The sequence below is a fragment of the Neoarius graeffei genome, chromosome 5 (genome assembly GCF_027579695.1).
Source record: "Neoarius graeffei isolate fNeoGra1 chromosome 5, fNeoGra1.pri, whole genome shotgun sequence".
In the NCBI taxonomy this organism is placed as follows: Eukaryota; Metazoa; Chordata; class Actinopteri; order Siluriformes; family Ariidae; genus Neoarius; species Neoarius graeffei.
In genome coordinates, this window is record NC_083573.1 from 98899289 (window position 1) to 98924323 (window position 25035).

General features: G+C 41.9%; 1 protein-coding gene across 2 annotated transcripts in view; it reads left to right on the forward strand.

Annotated features, from left to right (window-relative positions):
* Nucleotides 1–229: 229 nt before the first annotated feature.
* The window catches only part of actr3b (actin related protein 3B), a 49969-nt gene continuing 25163 nt past the window's right edge, over nt 230–25035 (forward strand). The window contains exons 1-5 of one of the 2 annotated variants that reach the window (XM_060920744.1): nt 230–487; nt 666–720; nt 12682–12737; nt 20297–20421; nt 22760–22870. In XM_060920744.1, the coding sequence (XP_060776727.1) occupies nt 677–720; nt 12682–12737; nt 20297–20421; nt 22760–22870 (336 nt within the window). In that variant the 5' untranslated portion in view covers nt 230–487; nt 666–676. Of the gene's footprint in view, nt 488–665; nt 721–12681; nt 12738–20296; nt 20422–22759; nt 22871–25035 lie in introns of those variants that run through there. The other variant, XM_060920745.1, reaches the window with a different exon arrangement.

Sequence of the window (25035 nt, forward strand, 5' to 3'; positions counted from 1 at the left end):
AAAAGCATGCATTTATTCTCCAAAACACACAAAATGTCACAAGTACTGTATTATTCCTTGATATTTTTAGTTTTTTTAGCTTTATTTGATGATTTGAACATTATTTTGAAATCTCTTTTTGTGATCTATCCATTAGAACATTTTAATAGGCTCTAATGGTGACTGTCTGTGATGTTTTTCCAGCTTGCCTTACTGAGTGTCCCAGTGATGCAGTCCAGAGGAGTGGGGCTGGTAGGGGGTAAAGGCAGGATTTAGGACACAGGACAGATCAGTGTGTGTGTGTGTGTGTGTTTCATGCTCTGCAGTGGAGGAAGGCAGAGGAATATCTGTGTGCAGAAGAGCACCAGGGATTATTTTTGGCAGATGAGGAGGGTTTCTATTTCTGTTCTTTGCCTTTGACTCAGGAAGCAGTCAGTGTGTGATGGGAGAAAGAGAAAAGAAACAGTGTGTGAGCCATAAACCAGTGTGAGAGTCATCTGAGTAAAAGGTATTTATTATTATTATTATTATTATTATAGAGAGAGAGAGAGAGAGAGACACTGACTGACACACACACACACACACACACACACACACACACACACACACACAGAGAGAGAGAGAGAGAGAGACTATTTAAAAGTGCGTCAGTGTGAAAAGGTGTGTGTGTGTGTTTTCATCCTCAGAGTGTCAGGACATGGCAGTGCCTTTACCTCCTTGTGTCATTGATTATGGGACTGGGTGAGTTGGGATATCTCACACACTCACACACTATTCTGAGCCGTATTCACTGCTGATCTGAGATATTACTCAGACCTCAGATGGAACTCCAGACTCAGAAGTTGAGTAAGAGTTGTTAGCACTGTCGCCTCACAGCAAGAAGGTCCGGGTTCGAGCCCCGTGGCCGGCGAGGGCCTTTCTGTGCGGAGTTTGTATGTTGTCCGCGTGGGTTTCCTCCGGGTGCTCCGGTTTCCCCCACAGTCCAAAGACATGCAGGTTAGGTTAACTGGCGACTCTAAATTGACCGTAGGTGTGAATGTGAGTGTGAATGGTTGTCTGTGTCTATGTGTCAGCCCTGTGATGACCTGGCGACTTGTCCAGGGTGTACCCCGCCTTTCGCCCGTAGTCAAGTCAAGTTTATTTGTACAGCGCTTTTAACAATAAACATTGTCGCAAAGCAGCTTTACAGAATTTGAATGACTTAAAACATGAGCTAATTTTATCCCTAATCTATCCCCAATGAGCAAGCCTGTGGCGACGGTGGCAAGGAAAAACTCCCTCAGACGACATGAGGAAGAAACCTCGAGAGGAACCAGACTCAAAAGGGAACCCATCCTCATTTGGGCAACAACAGACAGCCTGACTATAATATTAACAGTTTTAACATGAGGACAGTTTCGTTGATGTTATAACTCTTCATTGATGGAAACTTGAGTGCAAAACTGTTCATGATAACTGCAGTCCTAAAGTTAGCAAGACAACTGTAGTCCTCAGCCATAAAAGCATTACTGTAAGAGTCCAGAGCGTCCTCCAGGTGTGACTTTCAACTGTCCTCATGGGGCCGTCCTTCACAGGAGCGATGCGATAAAACTCCGACCAGACACAGGGCACCAGGATGGATCAAGCAGGTCCGAGGGGCAGAAGAGGCCAGCATCTCAATCCCAGGACCAACATGTAACTCAGAGGGACAGATTGGGGGGGAAGAGAGAGAGAAAGAAAACACATGTTGTTAGGTATGCCCTAAAAATGACAAGTATTAAATCTGTGTAGTAGGCTTGCAGAGACGAGAGTCTTTACATCAGGCATAACACACAACAATGGCATGTTAATATGGTAAAAAATATATCATGACCTGCTCTGGCTGGATGCTGGGATAGGCTGGATCCTGTAGTCAGCTGGGATAGGCTCCAGCTTGCCTGTAGGACAGGATAAACAGCTACAGATAATGGATGGATGGAGTAAGAGTTGTGCATATGTGGGCGGAGTTTGCATAAACAGGGGCGTGTCTCATGTAAACATGATTCTGAACATTTGATTTCACCACAATGTGTCACACATGTGGCTGTAAAACACAACACAACACAACACAACACAAAATACCATTTAAACGTTAAAGAGGGTATATTAAGCCTAAAGGTTAGAGAAGCAGCTTTGGGACCACAAAGTTGCTAGTTCAATTCCCTGGATCAGCAGGGAAAGCACTTAACTGCTCCCCAGGCTGCTCTGGATGTGTCGTATGTCACTCTGTATAAGAGTGTCTGCTAAACACCGTTAATGTAATATTATTTAAAAAAAAAACCCTCAAAACACCTCATCATTCTGGAACTAACAGTTCCCTGGGAAGAGCGTCTTGAGGAGGCCAATGAGAGGAAAAGAGCCAAGTACCAGGAGCTGGTGGAGGAGTGCAGGGAGAGAGGTTGGAGAACCTTCTACGAGCCCATAGAAGTCGGCTGTAGGGGTTTTGCAGGGCGCTCCCTCTGCAAAGTCCTGAGCCGCTTGGGCATTGTAGGAGCAGCTAAGAAGAGGGCCATTGCATCCGCAAGCGAAGCCGCAGAGAAAGCCACACGGTGGCTTTGGATTAAAAGGGGTGATCCATGGACTGCTACTGGGACGCAAGTCGGGGCTTGATCAACCCCGGCTGGGTCGCCTGGGTGAGGGTGTATGATGTTGCAAGACCCGAAACACCCGAGGACCCCAGGATACATCACTGAGGATGCGTCCCAGTGCATCCATGAGGTGTTTCTAGCATAGTTAAAAAAAAAAAAAAACTCACTTTTTCAGTGCTTGTGCACACACGTGAGTATCTGCAGCCACGCACTCTGAAATAAGACCCCCTGTTAGTTTGCTTTGGGCTTCTATTTCAGAAAACACGACCATCAACAAGCCGTTCAGATCTGACTCCTGTTTCTATGTCACAAGTGGAGCTCATTAGAATTACCCCGCCCCCTCATTTGAGTATCTCCACCCACTTGTGCACCAGACCTGCTAGGATAATGTCAAAGTGAGTTGAAGCATGCGAACTGCCCTGTTATTGGCTGTACAGAGCAGCACACAGCGTTACATCGACCCTCAGCCTCAGGCGACAGAAGAGCTGAGTGGATCGAGTTTATTTTTAATACCAGTGTCCCAGTTACAGTCGGAAAAACCCTGTTCATGTGTTCTAACCATTTCTTAAGAAAAAAAATAATAATAAGCTTTATTTATACAGGGGACACACTTGGGCACAGTTGTTCTCCCAGGCGCCTCGATAAAAAATAAAATCATAATGAATAAAATAAATTACACTTGTTGACAGCATGAGATACGAGATCAAAACGATTCAGTAGTGACTCTATTAACCTCCTAAGGCCCAAGCTGTTTTTTTTTTTTTACATGCATTTTTTATTTCTCTTTGCTATTTGGGCTTATTAGAACCTGATTAGAATAAAAACTAAGCATCATCTTTTGATAAGATGTACTTTTAGAGAAAAAGTATGTCCACATATGTGGATTCTTGTTCCGAATTTCCATAAAGTGCTGTCCACGCGTGTGACCGCTAAGCCCTAGGAGGTTAAATATATATGTAATAGTAGCTATAAGGAAATAATTAACTTTTAAATTTATATCGTATAGACGTTGAGTCCGAGTTCTGTATGTCTCGGGGGATCGAGTCCTACAGTTCTATACTTGTATATTTAAACGTGCACTTTAATGTACAGACTGGATTCCTAACCTGGGTCAGGACAATGTTCCTAAAAAAGGATCAATACCAACTGTCTTTAGCCAAACTACAGACGAGGGAAATGTGAGTATGTATCTAAAAAAGAATCATGCTGCGAGTTCCTATGGCTGTTTAGCTCGAGCTAATGCTTAGAGCTGAGGTGGTAGGTGTATGCTAATTTTGTGGAAGGTTATTGGGATTATTTGCTGCTGGATCCACAATATCATTAACGCTCAACAGTTGCCATGGTAGCACAAAGCCACAATCTTGCCAACACATCTGGCCGCCATCTTACCACTCACATTGCATGGATTTCGTTTGTGTTAAACCCAGACGTGGACAAAGTACCCAACTTCATTACTTACGTCAAAGTACAGATCCTGCTGGTCAAATGTGACTCCGATACAAGTGAAAGTTGTCCAGTCAAATTTTTACTTCAGTTAAAGTACTGAAGTACTTGCTTTTAAAAATACTTAAGTATTAAAAGTATATTTTCTCTCAACGCATCGTTGTATTATTGCCACGATGCTTACAAAACCTAACGCCGTTACCAAAGACAGAAATGTGAATTCACAAAATGAACGCATGCCGTGCCATCATGGTGGTTTAACGTTAAGCTAGCTAGTCAGTGAAGCTCCACCTGACATGCTAGCAAACTCTTTTCAAACTCAAAATCATATTGGGTAGCTAACGCTACTGGAAAATAAATTGCTACATTCTGTTTATTTGGCAAGATTATGCTGAAACATATTTCTGAAAGGACTTCAGATAAGTTAACGTTATTCATGTTAGCGTAACTCTGTTTTTACATGCTAACTAACAGTGTCCACGTTAACTAGCTATGTGTTAACGTGTTAACGGCAACTTGGCAGGCAAATCCATAGAAAGTCATTTGGCTAACCAGACTGCATAGCTACGTTTGCAACATTATCGCTCGCTCTAAAAGCACAGACAACTTCACTGCAAGCTTTCTCTTGGAATAAGACATTTATATCCCTCAATATGCTCCCACAGGTCAGACGGCGAGTTTTTGCAGGCTGTGATGTGGTTCGTTTTCGGCAATCAAAGCAAACATTTAAAACGAAATGAATCTTTAATCCTTTCAGAAAACTGAAACATGGGTTCATGGGCCATGGGTGTGCGTGCATTCCGCAGAAGAACCGCCTCCTTCCATTCTGCCATCAACTGATCGTGTTCAAATAACGCTGCTGAGAAATCACTGAACTTGATTTTATACAGTCTGTGGACGTGACGTGACCCTAGTGATTACTGATCGGCTGTCTCAGTGTCACCTGCGGAAAAACCAATCACGTTTTAGAAAAGAAAAGAAAAAGACATCCACTTTCAAACCCGCTTCATAGTAACGAGGAGCTTGATAGAAATGTAGTGGAGTGAAAAGTACAATATTTGTCTTTCAAATGGAGTGAAGTTAAAGTCAGAAGTTTCCAAAAAAAAAAAAAACTCAAAAAGTGTACTTAAGTACAGTACTCAAGTAAACGTACTTCGTTACTGTCCACCTCTGGATAAACCGTTGTATCCAATCAAATTTGCCTCAAGAAAAGTCTCTCCTTACTTTTTTCCCTTTCATTACCTCCTCTTATTTTCTCACTTTTACCCACATTCCTTACATATCTTTATCATGCCCCGCTTCGCTGTTATTGTTTTTTATGCCTCCGCCACCGTAAGGTGCAGGAGGCATTATGTTTTCCGGTTGTCCGTCTGTCCGTGCGCCCATCCGTCCCGAAACTTTGTGAACGCGATATCTCAAAGGCTAATGAAAGGAATTTCACCAAACTTTCACCATTTGTGCGCTTTGGGACAAACATGAACTGATTAGATTTTGAGATCAAAAGGTCTAAGGTCAAGGTCACTGTGAGGTCAAATGTCTGTCTGAAAACCTTGTGGACACAATATCTCCAAGGCGAATACAAGTAATTTCACCAGGTCAAGATTACTGTGAGGTCAAATGTCCATCCCCAAATCACAACTTAATAAGGCGTGTAGTCTACCGGGCGGAGGCATCCCCATCGACACCGTTGGCGTCGAGTTCTATCTAGTTTTCCCTTTTCCAGTTCAATCTCTGATCATTTTTGAAATGGCTTTTTTACGACTACAATTATTTTTACGGAGATTATCTTTCTCTTTCATATATTTCTTCTTCCTTATACAGTGGTGCTTGAAAGTTTGTGAACCCTTTAGAATTTTCTATATTTCTGCATAAATATGACCTAAAACATCATCAGATTTTCACACAAGTCCTAAAAGTAGATAAAGAGAACCCAGTTAAACAAATGAGACAAAAATATTATACTTGGTCATTTATTTATTGAGGAAAATGATCCAATATTACATATCTGTGATTGGCAAAAGTATGTGAACCTTTGCTTTCAGTATCTGGTGTGACCCCCTTGTGCAGCAATAACTGCAACTAAACGTTTGCGGTAACTGTTGATCAGTCCTGCACACCAGCTTGGAGGAATTTTAGCCCGTTCCTCCGTACAGAACAGCTTCAACTCTGGGATGTTGGTGGGTTTCCTCACATGAACTGCTCGCTTCAGGTTAGAGCCCTGCACTCCCGCGGGAGTCCCGTGGGACCCGACGCAAAGCAGTGTGGCGCGGGACAAATTTTGAAAGCTCATTGCGGGCGCGGGTGGGAGCAGGCGGGAGAGGTGATAAGCTGCAGTCCCGCTAAATAAAAACGTGTTTAAAATAAAATTTATAAATTATTAATTTATGTCTATCATATATAATTTGTGCTGGATATTTTATTTGGCATTAATAAAAACATTTTAAGATGCCTAAATTTGCGGATGTGGTCTAATCTCGCGTACGTCTCCGATTCCTTTCTGCTCTTCCGTGTTTGAGATCTCCGATCATGGCAGAAGAGCAGAGCTCCTCTAGTGAAGCTCACAGTGCTTCAGAAGTAAGTGCTGCTTTAAAAAGAGGTACATTTACCGTTAAAAAGTCAAGAGTCCTGGAATCAGACATTTGGAAGTCGTTCTCACTCGTGATTGGTTGTTTGGGAAACGCACCCCTGAATGTGAGCTGTAGATATTTATACTCAAATCCACTCAAAGTAGGGGGCGGGGCACCATCACGCTGTGTCTTTAAATTATATTAATTTCTTATAGGCCTACTTGTATTTCCTAGAATGTAAATGTGAGGAGTGACATATAAGCTATGTGCAATGTACAATATTCTTAATATCCACTGTAGATGTTGGTAGGTGTGTTGGGTATCTCTGTAAAGCCTCAGCTGCGCATGCCGCCTGGCAACGCGCACCCTCGCTACGTGCGCTAGGTGAAGGATCGGTCAGTGGAGAGCTCAGCTAAGCTCAGCATGTTTAATTCCCCAAGCCAATGACAAGAACTTTCGTGAGAAATAACGCGAACGTCTGCATCATGCGGGATTTGCGGGTGGGAGCGGGACAAAATATGGCAGGTGGGAGCGGGACTGAAAATCATAATTCTTTGCGGGAGCGGGCGGGAGCGGGACTGCACAATGTGGGAGCGGGCGGGAGCGGGACTGAAAATTCTGTCCCGCGAAGACCTCTACTTCAGGTCCTTCCACAACATTTCGATTGGATTAAGGTCAGGACTTTGACTTGGCCATTCCAAAACATTAACTTTATTCTTCTTTAACCATTCTTTGGTAGAACGACTTGTGTGCTTAGACTCGTTGTCTTGCTGCATGACCCACCTTCTCTTGAGATTCAGTTCATGGACAGATGTCCTGACATTTTCCTTTAGAATTCGCTGGTATAATTCAGAATTCATTGTTCCATCAATGATGGCATGTTGTCCTGGCCCAGATGCAGCAAAACAGGCCCAAACCTTGATACTACCACCACCATGTTTCACAGATGGGATAATGTTCTTATGCTGGAATGCAGTGTTTTCCTTTCTCCAAACATAACGCTTCTCATTTAAACCAAAAAGTTCTATTTTGGTCTCATCCATCCACAAAACATTTTTCCAATAGCCTTCTGGCTTGTCCACGTGATCTTTAGCAAACTGCAGACGAGCAGCAATGTTCTTTTTGGAGAGCAGTGGCTTTCTCCTTGCAACCCCGCCATGCACACCATTGTTGTTCAGTGTTCTCCTCATGGTGGCCTCATGAACATTAACATTAGCCAATGTGAGAGAGGCCTTCAGTTGCTTAGAAGTTACCCTGGGGTCCTTTGTGACCTCGCCGACTATTACATGCCTTGCTCTTGGAGTGATCTTTGTTGGTTGACCACTCCTGGGGAGGGTAACAATGGTCTTGAATTTCCTCCATTTGTACACAATCTGTCTGACTGTGGATTGGTGGAGTCCAAACTCTTTAGAGATGGTTTTGTAACCTTTTCCAGCCTGATGAGCATCAACAATGCTTTTTCTTGTTCGTGCCATGATCCACTTCCACAAACATGTGTTGTGAAGATCAGACTTTGATAGATCCCTGTTCTTTAAATAAAACAGTGTGCCCACTCAGACCTGATTGTCATCCCTTTGACTGAAAACACTTGACTCTAATTTCACCTTCAGATTAACTGCTAATCCTAGAGGTTCACATACTTTTGCCACTCACAGATATGTAATATTGGATCATTTTCCTCAATAAATAAATGACCAAGTATAATATTTTTGTCTCATTTGTTTAACTGGGTTCTCTTTAGCTACTTTTAGGACTTGTGTGAAAATCTGATGTTGTTTTAGGTCATATTTATGCAGAAATAAAGAAAATTCTAAAAGGGTTCACAAACTTTCAAGCACTACGGTATAATTTACTTACTTACTTTCATTATTATACCAACACAAAGGCTGTACAGTACTTCTTTCCTCTTTCAGACAGTTGTTGAAACAGGATTATATTCTCGTGTTATTTGCCATTTTCACTTCATTCTCACAGTTGTGTCTGAACAGTATTTATTGGTCACATAATTCACTGCTATTTTACACACAAACGATTCAATTTGGATGCTTTTTCTTTTTAAGACCATGCAGTGTTTAGTAAATGGGGGAACGGTTAATGTGGTAAACAAATGCAACTTTTGTCAGAATTATGAATGCTGTATGCACTGGCTTTGATCTAGTCGGGGACGTTTCCATCGAAAATCTGACACAGTCACAGTGTTCATCCCAGAGATCAATGTCAGATTTTCAACAAAATCAGACAAGACGGATTTATTTATTTTTTGCTCTTCCTATAGACCAGGGGTGTCCAAACTGATCCATAAAGGGCCGTGTGGCTGCAGGTTTTCATTCCAGCCATGCAGCAGCACACCTGACTTGGCTCATTCAATCAACTGAACTGTCTTCACACAGTCAAATACTTGCAGCCACACCCACCCTTGATTGAAGGGTGGGTGTGTCAGTTGATTGAATAAGCCAAATCAGGTGTGCTGCTGCATGGCCGGAATGAAAACCTGCAGCCACATGGCCCTTTATGGATCAGTTTGGACACCCCTGCTATAGAGGGTCCACACAAATGGCGCTGTGCACACACATGTAAAAATGATCACACGCTAGCTATCAATACTTGCAGGTGAAATGTCCGTCCACAACCTTTGACCTGACGATTTGTACAGTTCACTCACTGCTGCACATGCCGGCGTTTTTCTTCTAATTTTTCTCACCAATTACATCAATAAGTTGTCCAGTTTTGTATAGCTTCCAGTAGTGACAGTCACGACGGTTCCGCTCTGCGATGGGAGTGGTAAGATGGCGGCCAGCTGGGAAGGGAGCTGTGAGCTGTGGTGTTTTATCCTTGTGGTATTTTAACCAAAGCATGCCACAGACCCTTCATGAAGACCTCAGGGAACGGGGTCAGCTTGTGGAAAAGGGGTGTAATTAACAGTTATTCCATGAAATCGAGTCGTACATGAGCTGATAGCTCGGTTATAATCCGTGTACGACGAGATTCAGCGGAATAACTGTTTTATTCTATCCACATTCACTGGATTTTGAGAAACACAGCATTTTTATTTTTTGCAAATCCGATAAATAAAAACTTTACACGAAACGTCCGACAAAATAATTTCCGCATGAAATGACTTTATTGTTGTGTTGTGTTTTGTTTTCTTTGGTAGAAAAACAACCATCTTGCTGTCGTGCCGAGGTACAGAATAGCTTTAGACATTTATTTAATTCTTCCTTGGACAATCAGTTCTGTGATTTTCAAACTTCTTTGCATACATGTCAACCTTTGGTCAATCAAACCTGTATAACCAACCTCCAAAATCCTTATTTCCCTTATAAAATCCGTATAAGATGCAAATTAAAATAATTTACCTAAAATTTGAATGATAATTAACAATGATATATCCCAGTTACTTTTTATTCAATATTAATAACAATAAACCTTCAGAATGAATACAAAGCTCCAATGTTTGACAAAAACACAAAGTGTCACTCTAATGTTCTGAATTGTACTCCATGACAGCTTTTTTAGCGCTCTGCACCAATACCTCACAAGGCTGCATGTCACAGCAAGTGTCTGTGCTGATCTTACACTGCAGTAGGCCAGGTCAGTGTGTCTGCATTCAGGTTCTTTCTGCTCTCTGTGTGTATCTTCCTGACTTGAGAGAAAACTCTCTCACAGTCAGCATTACTGTGGGGTAAACAGAGCACTGCCTAACTTGAACTAAAACGCCCACTACCTTGTGTTTTCTGTCTTTTCCAGTTGTTGGCATATCAGTTTTTGAGCGCGCAAATACTGTCATCAGTGGCTGATTTTGCCTTTGGCTTGCATTCCGCTGTTGTAGTTTCGATTTGAAATGTTCTTTCACATCATACACTCCCGATGCTGCAACTTTGATGTCACGCACACACAGTGTGCAGTGCGCATATTCTTCGTTTTTGGAGGCTGCCGGTTGGATTATGCCATTGAAAAGGTCCTTCCATTCAGGGAGAAACCTACGGAAGCCGCGAGAGGCCCTTCATATAATCTTTTTTTATTCACCTTGTTATCCCGAGATAACGACATAATTAATTCAGGATCTTGAGAAAACAACACAACTAATTCGAGATCTTGAGAAAACAAAACCGTTATTTTATGATCTCGAGTAAATAGCTGAGAAATGGTTCATTCAGGTACGCCAAGAGACTTGTAATATGGGTCCGATATGCTGACTTTGGGGCTATTTCTCATTCTGTATAGACGCAACTTTGGTCATTAGAGTGTCTGGAATAATCGCTCACCTAATAAGGCAATATTTTGATCAGGGGTTGACACAGGGAGAGATTGCATTAAGTCTTTTAATAAGGGATAATTTCAAAATTAGTCTGCGGCACCTCCGCAGAAGACTGGCCCGGCTTCGTCTCTACCGACGGAGATACAGTGATCCAGCTGAGATCATGAAATAATTGTTTTGTTTTCTCGAGATCTTGAAATAACGGTTTTGTTTTCTCGAGATCTCGAATTAGTTGTGTTGTTTTCTCGAGATCCTGAATTAATTATGTCGTTATCTCGGGATAACAAGGTGAATAAAAAAAAGGATTATATGAAGGGCCTCTCTCGGCTTCCGTACAAACCTACCCCTGTATTGTGTTTTGAATTTCTTTGCCGGAGTGCCCATTCAGAATCTTTTCAGTCGCTAGTGAAAATCGCTCAGGTGGAAATACGCTTTTCAAACAAAATGTTACTTCACGGTTGGCGGGATTCTCGCAATGCGATGTGCGCATGATCAAAAGTGGAACGAAGTCTTGCTACCACAAGATAACGCGCGATTTCATAAGACTCTTTACTGGCTGTCTGTGGTGTATAGTATGTTTGTAAATCTTATGCGCTCTTTTATCATCGTGGGAATTGATTATAGCTCTAAATAAATATTGAAGTTTTTTAAAAGAATCCGTATAACTTTATTTGTACGCCCGTATAGTACGTTTATTGAATCAAATCCGTATAAAATACGGACATTCCGTATAGGTTGACATGTATGTCTTTGAGTTTTTGAACCAGTCTAAAAAAGAAAATCCAACAAATTTTAATGCTTAAAGATGAAGAATGTAAACAAACTGGCGAATAGACAGGAGCAATTTGTGAAAAATGCAATGACAATAATAATTATTCTTGAATTTTTTTTAAAGGTACGTTCTTACCATCAAATACTTTCACTCCATATTTTGTTGCTTTTTTTTGTATTTTGTTTTTGAGTAGAATTTTTATTTCATCCTCGGTTGGTTCAGCAACACACGCTGCCATTTTGTTTTTCTCTACTCATGGTATATGAGCTGATATCCTAGTAGTAGAGTAGCCAATCAGAGCGTGCTATTGCTCATATCCAGTGAATGTGGATAGAATAAATTCAGTATGTCTCCTTTAATCTTACATGCATAAACATGAAATCTAGGACATCAGAGGAGACACATCTTAATCAGTGCTCGACTTGAGGATTGAACTGTTTATGGATAATATTATAAACAATGCTTAACATGAGCTGTAAGCGTAGCAGGCGGGCGCTGGGTCAGCTTATCCTTCAAACTATGGCATGTTTTCTTTAGAGCGGCGAGCACTGAAGTAACAAAAACAGAGCAGCTAAAATTCAAGTCCAGGCTCCTTTACGCACTACTCACTACTACAAGACAATTTGTTATTATCTCGTCTCATCTCGTTATCTGTAGCCGCTTTATCCTGTTCTACAGGGTCGCAGGCAAGCTGGAGCCTATCCCAGCTGACTACGGGCGAAAGGCGGGGTACACCCTGGACAAGTCGCCAGGTCATCACAGGGCTGACACATAGACACAGACAACCATTCACACTCACATTCACACCTACGCTCAATTTAGAGTCACCAGTTAACCTAACCTGCATGTCTTTGGACTGTGGGGGAAACCGGAGCACCCAGAGGAAACCCACGCGGACACAGGGAGAACATGCAAACTCCACACAGAAAGGCCCTCGCCGGCCACGGGGCTCGAACCCGGACCTTCTTGCTGTGAGGCGACAGCGCTAACCACTACACCACTGTGCCGCCCTATTATTATTATTATTATTATTATTATTATTATCTCCTGTTTCAGCTACACGAAGATCGGTTATGCTGGAAACACCGAGCCGCAGTTTATCATGCCATCCTGTAAGTACTGTCTGCTTAATAGCTCTATTCACCCATGTTCGTCTTTTGGCTTTTTTTAATCCTAGTAGAGTGATGTATAACAGTTTTTCTGTTATTTCAGATATTTGGGTCAGGCCTTTAATTAAATGGTGCCATAGGGAAGTGCTAATTAAAGCCATTCTACAGTAGAACACTGCTTTCGGTCTTTTTCCAACCCTCATTTTGGCGCTGTGTTCGTCTTGGGCTGTAATGGGAAATAAAGATACAAATAGTGTCATTGTGTTCTACTGCTAATATTCAGTAAAGCCTAGGTCACAACTGGCCGTACGTGCTCCTACGGCCGGTCTACGTGCAAAAAACGCAAGAAACGCATGGAGGGCGCGCGTGTGACGTGCTGATTTTCGAGCCGTAGACTGGCCGCAGACCGGCCGCAGAGGTTCTTTGTCATGTCAAACAAACTCTACGGGCGCTTACGTTTTTTTCAGGTTGCAAGACAAACTTACGTCCAACGTGCGTCTTTCTCCATGAGCAAAAAAAACGCAGCGATTTGGGAAACGCCAAAAATCGTACGGCCAAAAAATCGTACGTCCGGTTGTGACCTTGGCTTAAGGAAGGGAGTGTAGATACAAGAGTCAGAGTAAGGAATGCAAATCCACATCCTCTAGCTTCTAATTGTGTGTCCGCAATTTAAAGCTAGACGGCTTTTCGATTTCATAAAATCGGTGAAATTGAGTTCCGTCTGAAATGTGGTCATTGTGATATATGTTTATTTCTATAATCTCTCACAAAATATCAGGCCATTCTGTGGCTGGGAAGTTATTTAATTTGAGGGGATTAAAACAAATAATGTGCATGAAATCGCTCGCTTCTTCGCGCAGTCAAGCAGACAGAGGAAGTCCGTGTGTGTGCGCATGCGCAGGTTTCCCTTTGAGCGTGCACTGACAGTTCCAGCATTCTGCCGCTAAACGAACAGCTGATCACACCGACGTGCTCGCTGACCGCCGATATTTATTAGTTTGATATTTCCTGTGTTTCCTTTCCTTCGTATATAACACAACGTCTTTTCTTCTCGCTTGCTTTCCGTTACTGTAGCCGGTCTTTCACGTTTCATTCGCACACCCACGCCCTCCATTTTTCTCTCCTGTTTCAAATTTGTATCCCACAATGCCTTGCGTGAATGAGGAAAGCCCACCACGTGATGTGATGCATGACGTAGTATCTTGTATTGGGTCATGGTGAAGCAGGAAAAAATAGCGGAGAATTTAGGGCCATGTGGCTCGAAATTCATTAATTGTTCTGTTTAAAAAAATAATAAAATTGGAAGTCTACGATTCGAATTCAGTAGCTTTCGGTCACTCAACAAAAATAATTTGGTGTCGGGGAAAATTCTTTTTATGACCTACACTAGAAAAATCTGAAAGGCAGTCTAGCTTTAAGTTACGTTGAGGCTTGTAACTTGTCAAGAGTTCTTTAATGTGTTCTGGTGCTTGATCGTTGAGACATTTGTATGTTAACAGAAGGATCTTGAAATCAGTTCTCGCTCTGATGGGTAACCAGTGTAGACATTTTAAGGTGGAGAAATGTGATCGTTCTTCTTAGCTCGAACCACCATTCTTGTGGCAGAATTTTACACGCGCTAGAGCTTGTCGATTTCAGACAGTGGTCGTCCAAATAATAGGCCGTTGCAAAAATCAAGTTTTGATGTGATGAAAGCATGTATGAGCCTTTCACAGTCATCCTGATCAAGGTACTTCCTAATCCTGCCTATATTAGTGCATGATAAGCTGATCTGCATGTGTTCTTGATGTGTTTGGTCATTTGGAGATGAGGATCTACAACCAGTTTAGGGTCAATGGATATGCCGTCCATATTGAGACTGATCTTGTCATGTTGCTTGTACCTGGCCATAAGATGGAGAACCTCTGTTTTTTCAGGGTTACACACAGGCTTATTGTACCCGAGTCCAGGACTCGGACTCAAATCCGATTTGTACCCTAATATCCTGATATTTTCCTTTAGAATTCACCAGAATAATACAGAAGTTGTTGTTCCATCAAGTCATTCTGGTCCAGATGCAGCAAACAGACCCAAACCATGCTACTACCACCACCATGTTTCACAGATGGTGTAAGGACCAGGCTTGTAGTACTCGAGTTAGGGCTGTGTGATATATCGAATATACTCGATATATCATGAAAATTCTGTGTGCGATACATAAAATTATTATATCGTAACTATCGAGTATTTTATGGTCATCTTCCGACCTGCGTTTGTTTCGTGTTTGTTTAAAACCTTTTCCGGTGGTTTTCTCCCTGTCCCTCAGGCAGTAACGTGAGAGGCTGCCTAAGGGTAAAGAAAACAATAACGTCACGCACTCGCCAACCAATCCCAGGCGACATCTTGGTGCTGAAAGGAACTTCCGGGAAGATTTTCTAGTTTCGGTTGTGTTGCCAGATTGGGCAGTTTTAAGTGCATTTTGGAGGGTTTTGAACATATTTTGAGCTGGAAAACTTTAGCAGTATCTGGCAACACTGCGTGGGAAGATTTCCTGGTTCCGGTTTACAGCGCTGACTCAGTTCGTGCAATTGCTGGTGTTGCATAGGCTACCGTGTAAGCTCTGTCAATTTCAGCGACACATTACTTCCTAAAAGAACTAGTAAGGGGTCAGTCAACTGACATTTTTTGGATATCGCGAGGAGGACGTGGAACAGCAAATGCCAGTTTGTAAAGTGTGCAAAAAAAAAACCCTGTCATCACGAAAGGCAGCAGCACAACAAATATGTTCCATCACCTGAAACTCACCCGGTACAGTATGAAGAGTCTCTTAAACGCCGAACTACTTGCCCACGAGCTAAACCCCCCCCCCCAAGCTAAACAAACAACCATAGCGGCCTCGTTCTCCAAAGCCACCCCATATGAGAAAACGAGTCAGAAATGGAGAGCTATAACGGATGCAATCACTAACGTCATTGCCGAAGACATGATCCCAGTTAGTATAGTGGAAAAACCAGGCTTCCAAAAATTACTAAACACACTCGATCCCAAATATGAGTTGCCTGGTCGCAGACATTTTACAGAGAAGGCAATTCCGGAATTACACACATCTGAGAGGCAGAGCCCGAAAACATTCAGTTCAAAAGTGTGCGAAGAGAAAAATGATGTTTTACAGATCTCTCTCTTCTCTCCCTCAATCTCTCTCTCTATTGTGGATGTTCCAGTGGTTCTCAGTAGTCAGGTTAATAGCTTGGAGATCTATTTTTTAAAAATAATTTAATGAAAGAGCACTTTTCTTATTTAGGCTAAATGTCTTTCTCAGTGTTGAGCTTGCACTTTATTGATTTGAGCTCTGAGCAGCTCTGTATTGTGTTGCCCCTTTGTTGCAATTTTCAAGATTGTTTTTGCAGTTTGTGCCACAACTTTGTTGAATAAAAATAGTCTTATTTCAATTCAATTGTGATTAATCACGAACATGAAAATTTAAAATGTGTTGTTGAAAAGCACCTGTAAAGTTAACCAAGAATGTTATTTAATCTGCAGGGATTGTAGTGAAAACAGTAAAGAGTAAAAGTTAGATTTCATGGGGTCCTTTAGAGGAGATTTAAATATATCGAGATATATATCGTATATCGTGAAATGGAGAAAATGTATCGGGATATTCATTTTTTCCCATATCGCACAGCCCTAACTCGAGTCTGACTAATTTTAAAGACTCGTGGCTTGATTTGACTTGAGCACTGATGACTCGGACTTGGACTCGTGCATTAACTGCATTCGGACTCGTAAATTGGAGATGAGGACTCTGATTTTTTTCTTTATTTTTTGTAACATGCCAAAATAATTTGGCATAAGATATTTATATCTACATTAATTTTTATACTAATTTTGTGCAAGAGAATGCACATTCACCTGTTCATATGTCATGTTCAGGAACAAACTAACATTAATGGCGCTAAAATGGCTGGAGAGACGCCCCTAGGATTGTCTGAAGTTTTGCTTATACAGACTTCTCATACAGTGGGAAAAAATGCACTGCTATGTGTTCCATATGTCGAAGAACTATCGAGGAGAGGATAGGGACAACCTCGAACTTCAATCGTCATTTGGCGAGACTCCACCCAGAGAAGGAAGTGACACGCTATGTTCATTGCTCTGTTGATAGTGGGCAGGGCTTGCTGAGCGATGAACTAGCTAGTGTTAACCCTCTCTCATGTTATTTGCCCTGTTGATAGTGGGTGGGGCTTGCTGAGCGATGAACAACCTTTTTATCTGTAGCCTGTTAACTAAAACGGGGCAGTCGAGCAGGAACGTTAGTCCAACACAGTAGCAGAGATGCTTTCACATAAAGGCAGCAACAGACACCGTCACATGGTGAGGATGGAGTCTTGTTCTTGGACTTGAACATTGGGGACTCGAGACTGGACTCGGACTCGAGGTTTAGTGACTTGTCTACAACACTGGTTACACATGAGAGCATTTACAGTAGAACCAGATGACAATATCCTTCATGCACAACTCAGTTGTTGAAGGTGTTGTAGGATGATCATGCTTGGTGTCGATGGAAATGCATAGCTGAGTGTCATCTGCGTACATCATGCATCCGTGAGCAGCGATGACTTCTTCCAAGGGAGCAAAAAACACTTTTCACTTTGACCCATGTGTTGAAATAATTCGCTCAAAGTTAGAAGTGTAATGATACACTCCAGTAACGATTGACGATTTAATTCAGTTGGCGATACTGTGTCCAGGATTTGGTTCTCGGGACATTTAAATGACGAAAAATGATGACCGAAAAGACTCCTTTTTTATTTCTGTAAAATATAAAGTACAATGAAAAAAAAACGCCTTGCATTTCTGGTTGTATAAATATACAGTTAAATAAATGAAAAATTCCTGCAAAGACAGCTTTCGTATTGTAAACAAACTGGACTATAGACTCACCATATCTTATAAACGAGACCGTCAGTGATGGTGTAGCTCACTGCGGCCCCGTCTAGTCCAGAAGAAATGATCTAAAGTGGCATTATGGGCACAATAAATATTGCAAGCTATATACACTATATACAAGCTATATATAGAAGTGATATCCACCCTAGGAATACCGACCTATTTACCAGAAAGAATCCAAAACGGCGAGGAATTGACTGAGAAGTGATTTTTGTTGAACTGCTGTTGAATTAAGGCTTAATTAGTCCATAACTTCATTAATAACTGTAATGAAGCAAATCTGGGTAGAAGTTTTATGCACCCTAGGTACCCCTACCTTCATGCCAGAAAGAATCAAAATCAGTGAAGAATTGAGGGAGAAGAAGCGATTTGTGTGGAAACTGCTCGTTAGGGATTGATTAATTACTCCATATCTTCATTATTAATTACAATTATGCAAATTTGGGTAGAAGCTATATGCACTCCAGGCAGACCGACCTTCCTGCCAAAAAGAATACAAATCGGTGAAGAATTGAGAGAGAAGAAGCAATTTTCGTGAAATAAGGATGACGCCCAATGGATGGACAATGGACAACACATGATGGGATAAAATCCTCACCTGTCGTCTGGATGAGCTAATCAAAAAATTATCTCGAAAAACTTTGCTGGAATAAAAAATAAGGTCTCTGACCTTAAGACTCAAACATGATGAGCTCTGTAGCGGAACTAGAGTTCCAAAGTCAGCTAAAATGGCATTTGGTTTTGTTTGAAAGCTACTCCGGAGCTCTTTTTAATTGTTATAACATGGTTGTCCATCCATCCATCCATCCATCCATCCATCCATCCATCCATCCATTATCTGTAACCACTTATCCTGTACAGGGTTGCAGGCAAGCTGGAGCCTATCCCAGCTGAGCCCCATGGCCGGCGAGGGCCTTTCTGTGTGGAGTTTGCATGTTCTCCCTGTGTCCACGTGGGTTTCCTCCGGGTGCTCCGGTTTCCCCCACAGTCCAAAGACATGCAGGTTAGGTTAACTGGTGACTCTAAATTGACCATAGGTGTGAATGGGAGTGTGAATGGTTGTCTGTGTCTATGTGTCAGCCTTGTGATGACCTGGCGACTTGTCCAGGGTGTACCCCGCCTTTCGCCCGTAGTCAGCTGGGATAGGCTCCAGCTTGCCTGCGACCCTGTAGAACAGGATAAAGCGGCTAGAGATAATGAGATGAGAATGAATAAGTATTTGGTCAATAAAAAAAGTTCATCTCAATACTTTGTTATATACCCTTTGTTGGCAATGACAGAGGTCAAACGTTTTCTGTAAGTCTTCACAAGGTTTTCACACACTGTTGCTGGTATTTTGGCCCATTCCTCCATGCAGATCTCCTCTAGAGCAGTGATGTTTTGGGTCTGTCGCTGGGCAACACAGACTTTCAACTCCCTCCAAAGATTTTCTATGGGGTTGAGATCTGGAGACTGGCTAGGCCACTCCAGGACCTTGAAATGCTTCTTACGAAGCCACTCCTTCGCTGCCCGGGCAGTGTGTTTGGGATCATTGTCATGCTGAAAGACCCAGCCATGTTTCATCTTCAATGCCCTTGCTGATGGAAGGAGGTTTTCACTCAAAATCTCACGATACATGGCCCCATTCATTCTTTCCTTTACACGGATCAGTCGTCCTGGTCCCTTTGCAGAAAAACAGCCCCAAAGCATGATGTTTCCATCCCCATGCTTCACAGTAGGTATGGTGTTCTTTGGATGCAACTCAGCATTCTTTCTCCTCCAAACACGACAAGTTGAATTTTTACCAAAAAGTTCTATTTTGGTTTCATCTGACCATATGACATTCTCCCAGTCCTCTTCTGGATCATCCAAATGCTCTCTAGCAAACTTCAGATGGGCCTGGACATGTACTGGCTTAAGCAGGGGGGCACGTCTGGCACTGCAGGATTTGAGCCCCTGGCGGCATAGTGTGTTACTGATTGGCCTTTGTTACTTTGGTCCCAGCTCTCTGCAGGTCATTCACTAGGTCCCCCCGTGTGGTTCTGGGATCTTTGCTCACCGTTCTTGTGATCATTTTGACCCCACGGGGTGAGATCTTGCGTGGAGCCCCAGATCAAGGGAGATTATCAGTGGTCTTGTATGTCTTCCATTTTCTAATAATTGCTCCCGCAGTTGATTTCTTCACACCAAGCTGCTTACCTATTGCAGATTCAGTCTTCCCAGCCTGGTGCAGGTCTACAATTTTGTTTCTGGTGTCCTTTGACAGCTCTTTGGTCTTGGCCATAGTGGAGTTTGGAGTGTGACTGTCTGAGGTTGTGGACAGGTGTCTTTTATACTGATAACGAGTTCAAACAGGTGCCATTAATACAGGTAACGAGTGGAGGACAGAGGAGCCTCTTAAAGAAGTTGTTACAGGTCTGTGAGAGCCAGAAATCTTGCTTGTTTGTAGGTGACCAAATACTTATTTTACCGAGGAATTTACCAATTAATTCATTAAAAATCCTACAATGTGATTTCCTGGATTCTTTCCCCCCATTCTGTCTCTCATAGTTGAGGTATACCTATGATGAAAATTACAGGCCTCTCTCATCTTTTTAAGTGGGAGAACTTGCGCAATTGGTGGCTGACTAAATACTTTTTTGCCCCACTATACACAGGCATTGCGATCAGAGAGACAGCTGGAGTTGGAGACCAGGCTCAGAGACGCCTCATGAAGGGAGTGGATGATCTGGATTTCTTCATTGGTGATGAAGCGATCGACAAACCCAACTACGCAACCAAGGTGATGCTTCTGTATCACACGTAACTCATCCAACAGGAGACTATTTATATTCATGATTTTCCAAGAATTGTTCTCAAACCCTGTCTCATGGATCTGATAAGCAACAATCAGAAAACAATAAGATCCATTTTCACTCATCCCTCAAAGGGAACTGAAAGTGTTACAGCAGCATGTACTGAGAAGGTAATAAAATAAACATAAACATGACCGCATTCGGGTTGCTATGACAACAATGACAGGACGAGTCGAGCAGCATGACGGATACAGAGAGGTGAGAATGACTCGAAAATAATAGCCCTAATTACATCAGTGCTTTCCTCTCAGAAAGGGTTCAGGTTGAGCTCTTTATGGACACTAAAAACCCTTAATTATACTGTACAAGATGCTTTTTTGTCTAAGAGTGTAATTATCTGGGTACGTGTGTGATTACAAATGACAAAAATCATTGCTAATTATTTTCTTCTAAATATCTAGAACCTGTAAAGGATTTAAAACGCTGTACTATAAGAAATAAAAAGGCTCTTCAGGTGTTCTTAAGGGATATTTGTTGGATAATTAAATGTTCTGAGCCTCCTACGTGTTCCACTTCGACCCCTTTCTGCCCTCTTGTAAGTTTTCATGTCGACCTCCAGAGGACCGAGTGAAAAACACTTCAGGGTTCTCAATGTTTTACATCTGTATTTAATACAGATTTTATTCAAATGCTCTTAAAGCTTGGAGCAATATGACTAATAAGCGGTGACTTTCCCAAAAGCATCTTAACTCAGAGAGAGAGAGTGTTCATTGTGATGCTCGCTCTACCATTTAACGATGATCTTTGTGCTATGATGCTTTTGGGAAACCTACCCAAGAATAGCAATGAGAACACCTTCAGCAGCAACCGTACCCTATAGATCCGGAACAGTAAGAGATAAAGAATGACGCTTAGTGAGGGAAAGTTGCGCCCTGCTGCCCTGAACAAAATGGAAAAAAAAACTGATTGAAAAAATCATGAAAATTGACAGAGTTATAAGTGATTGAAAAAAAAAATCCTATTTTTCATGGATTATTTTGGATCAGTGATCCAGATCAGCACCAAAAGTCATAGCAACGTAATTCAGCCCAGAGGTATTCTTCATGTCAAATTTGGAAGTGATTGGTTGAAAACTGAGGGAGAAATAGCGTCCTAAAAACTTTAGGAGAATAATAATAATAATAAAGATCCTGAGTGAGAGTAACAATTTGCGCCAGCACTGCTAGCACAAATTAACAACCACAACAACAAAATCAATAATAATAATAATAGCAAAATCAACAGTAACATGATTGACAACACCAAGAACAAAAACAAAGACAAAATAATAAAATCTACAACAATAATAAAAACAACTGCAAAATCAACAATGAAATAAGCAACAATATTGAAAATAAAAACTATTGCAAAGCAATAAGAAAACAAACAATATTGAAAACAAAAATGACAAAACAACAAAAACAAAATAAACAACAATATTGAAAATAAAAACAATTGCAAAATGGCCAGTAAGAAAATAAAAAATACTGAAAATAAAAACAATTGCAAAATCAACAATATTGAAAACAAAAACAATCACAAAATCAACAATAAAAAAATAAACAATGACAAGAAGAAACAGCAAAATAAAAAAAATAACAATTTCAACAATAACGACAAAAAGAAAAAACAACAACAACAGCAAAATCAACAAGAACAAAAATAATAACAATAATATCAACAAGAACAATAACAAGGCCACCACCAACAATCATAATAACAATAACAACTATAAGCACAACAACAATAGGAAATAACAAAACAACAACAACAGGAGTAAGGACAAAACCAATAACAACAAAACCAATAATAACAAAATGAGAACAGAAAGAATAAAATCAGTTGTTGTTTGTGTTTACAATCCCACTCAGAAACATCATTTATTAAATACAAGGAACTTGAAGAGTTTCATGTCAATAATGTAAATGATAATAAAATAATTCCCTCACTGACATACAGCAGTCATCTCTCTCGTCAGAACAACTCCGAGTTTATTACAGCATGAAAAATAACATTTTAAATAAATTAAATATATTAACAATAAATTTAATTCTAATTTCCTGGTTAAACCACATTAAACCACATTGAAGCATTTCTCAATTTGTCGAAGTAAGAGACGTGTGCATAATAACTGAGAATAGAACACACACACACACACACACACACACACACACACACACACACACACACACACAAGATTAATTGTTTATGCAGTGTAATTTAGAAATAATAGTCAATGCATTTCCACACAGAATGTAATGGGGTGTGTGTGTGTGTGTGTTGTAGTGGCCCATCAGGCATGGTATCATTGAGGACTGGGATCTGATGGAGAAGTTTATGGAGCAGGTCATTTTTAAATACCTCCGAGCTGAGCCAGAAGATCACAACTTCCTGGTGGTGAGACCTTGGACACTTTCTCCCACACACTCCTGTTAAAAGTGTGTGTTAAAGGTCCCATGGCATGGTGGTTTGTTGATGCTTTAAACGGGCTCGTGGAGGCTTCCGGATGTTATATCCGCAGACTTTCTCGAAATGAACCCTCGGCATGTAAATATAGCCTCCTGGGAGAAAGCCCCATTTTCCCAGTGCGTCGTTTTGCTAATGAGAAGCAGGAGGCGGGGAAGGGTAGAGGGTGGGGGCGGGCCATGGGGGGAGGGGCTTGACCAAGCTGCGCACACACATACTCGCTGCTATCAGCGCCTGTAGCCACGCTGCTAAGACAAAACCCCGTTCTCCCTCGGACTCCTTTCGTAAACTCAACGTGACACAGAGAACAGAGAGTGAGAGTGTTCGGAGTGGTAGTTTACGAACGTATAATACCCTAGGCTTGAACATGCACTCCATAACCAAAGAGGATAGAAGCAGCAACTACAGCAACATAGCGCTTATCCAACAGAAGACATGCATTGCGGAGCAATAGTCAAACATGAGCTCATAAGTTACAGTCAATTTCCAGACTAAACTCAGTTTAACAGAGCATGCTGCATGCTCTTTAGTTTTGTAGCGCAGAATACCTGGCTAACTGCAGGAAGCGGTTAGCTGCACAGCTAATGTAGCCATTGCTAGGCTAACACACCAATTTTAAAACATGGCAAAACGACCAGTTATACACTTACTTGTTTGGTGTTTGTTGCTGATGCGGCAGGGATGCTTGGTACGGACCCAGGCTTCAGTGACAGTTGATGTGCAAAACCTGCCCTGTACTGTCCCAAGTTGTGGAAACATTCATCAGGAAAATGCTTCTGACAAACATACACCGTCTTAGGTAGACTCGACGGCGTATTATTGGAGTAAATAAAATTAAGCCACTGCGTCTTCAGGGGCTCTCCCGTCGGCAGTAAAAACAGACTCTTTTCTGTGTTGTCACATCCATGTACAGCGCAATTTCCATGTTTCGCTCGCTTAGGTGATGCCATGTTGTTGTGTCCTCTATGGTCTCCTCACTACAACTGTGCGGGGCAATCCATACAGTGGGTGGGAATCCAGAGGGGGGGCGTGGGGATCATCTCCCTTGCTGACGTAGTAAAGGGAAGAGTTTATCAACGCGCCGTTTTGACGCGCCATTCTCAAATGTTGGGCATAGTTTGGTTTACACATTATGAAATTTCTAGCCACTGGGGTGACTTAAGAAGGTCAGAGGAACGCATTTTAACGTTAAAAAACCTCAGAAAGTGAAAATTTCATGCCATGGGACCTTTAAAGTGTACAGAGTGTATAGTTCAGGAAATTAAGGCACAGTGAATTTGATACTGTACACATGATAAGAGAATGAGCTGGAGTCAGTAGGATGCATTGTCTGACATCATGGAAGCCTAAAGGTTAGAGAAGCAGCTTTGGGACCAAAAGGTTGCTGGTTCAGTTCCCTGGACCAGCCGGAATGGCTGAAGTGCCCTTGAGCAAGGCATCTAACCCCTGACTGCTTCCCAGGCTGCTCTGGGTACGTTGTAGGTTGCTCTGGAGTAAAGCATCTGCTAAATACCTGTAATATAATCAAGGTCAAACTGACCATGAAGGTCCTGGACACTCTCTTAATAGTGGTGACAAGATGAATGCTATTGATCTTTTTCTTTAAAATGACAAAAATGGAAATAATATGGAGCAGGATGGGAGAAGCTGATCACAGGAGCACCATAACCTGAACACTCCACACATCAGGGCTTTATAAGGCATGTTGGAGACTCAAAGTGCCTGCAGTTTCTGTGCCGGATGAGAAGAACATACCTCCACCCCATCCTCACCACTTTCTATAGGAGCACCATAGAGAGTGTACTGACCAACTGCATCTCTGTCTGGTTTGGGGACTGCAAAACCTCAGACTGGAAGATCATGTGAAGAGTGGTGAGGACAGTGGAACAGATCATCGGGACGTCTCTGCCTTCCATCCAAGACATTGCAGTCGAACGCTGTCTGACCAGGGCTCAGAACATGATAAAAGACCCCGCCCATTCGCATCACGGACTGTTCTCCCTGCTGCCCTCTGGCAAGAGGTTCCGCACTATCCGGAGCAGAATAACTAGGTTCTGTAACAGCTTCTTCCCCCAAGCCATCAGACTCCTGAACTC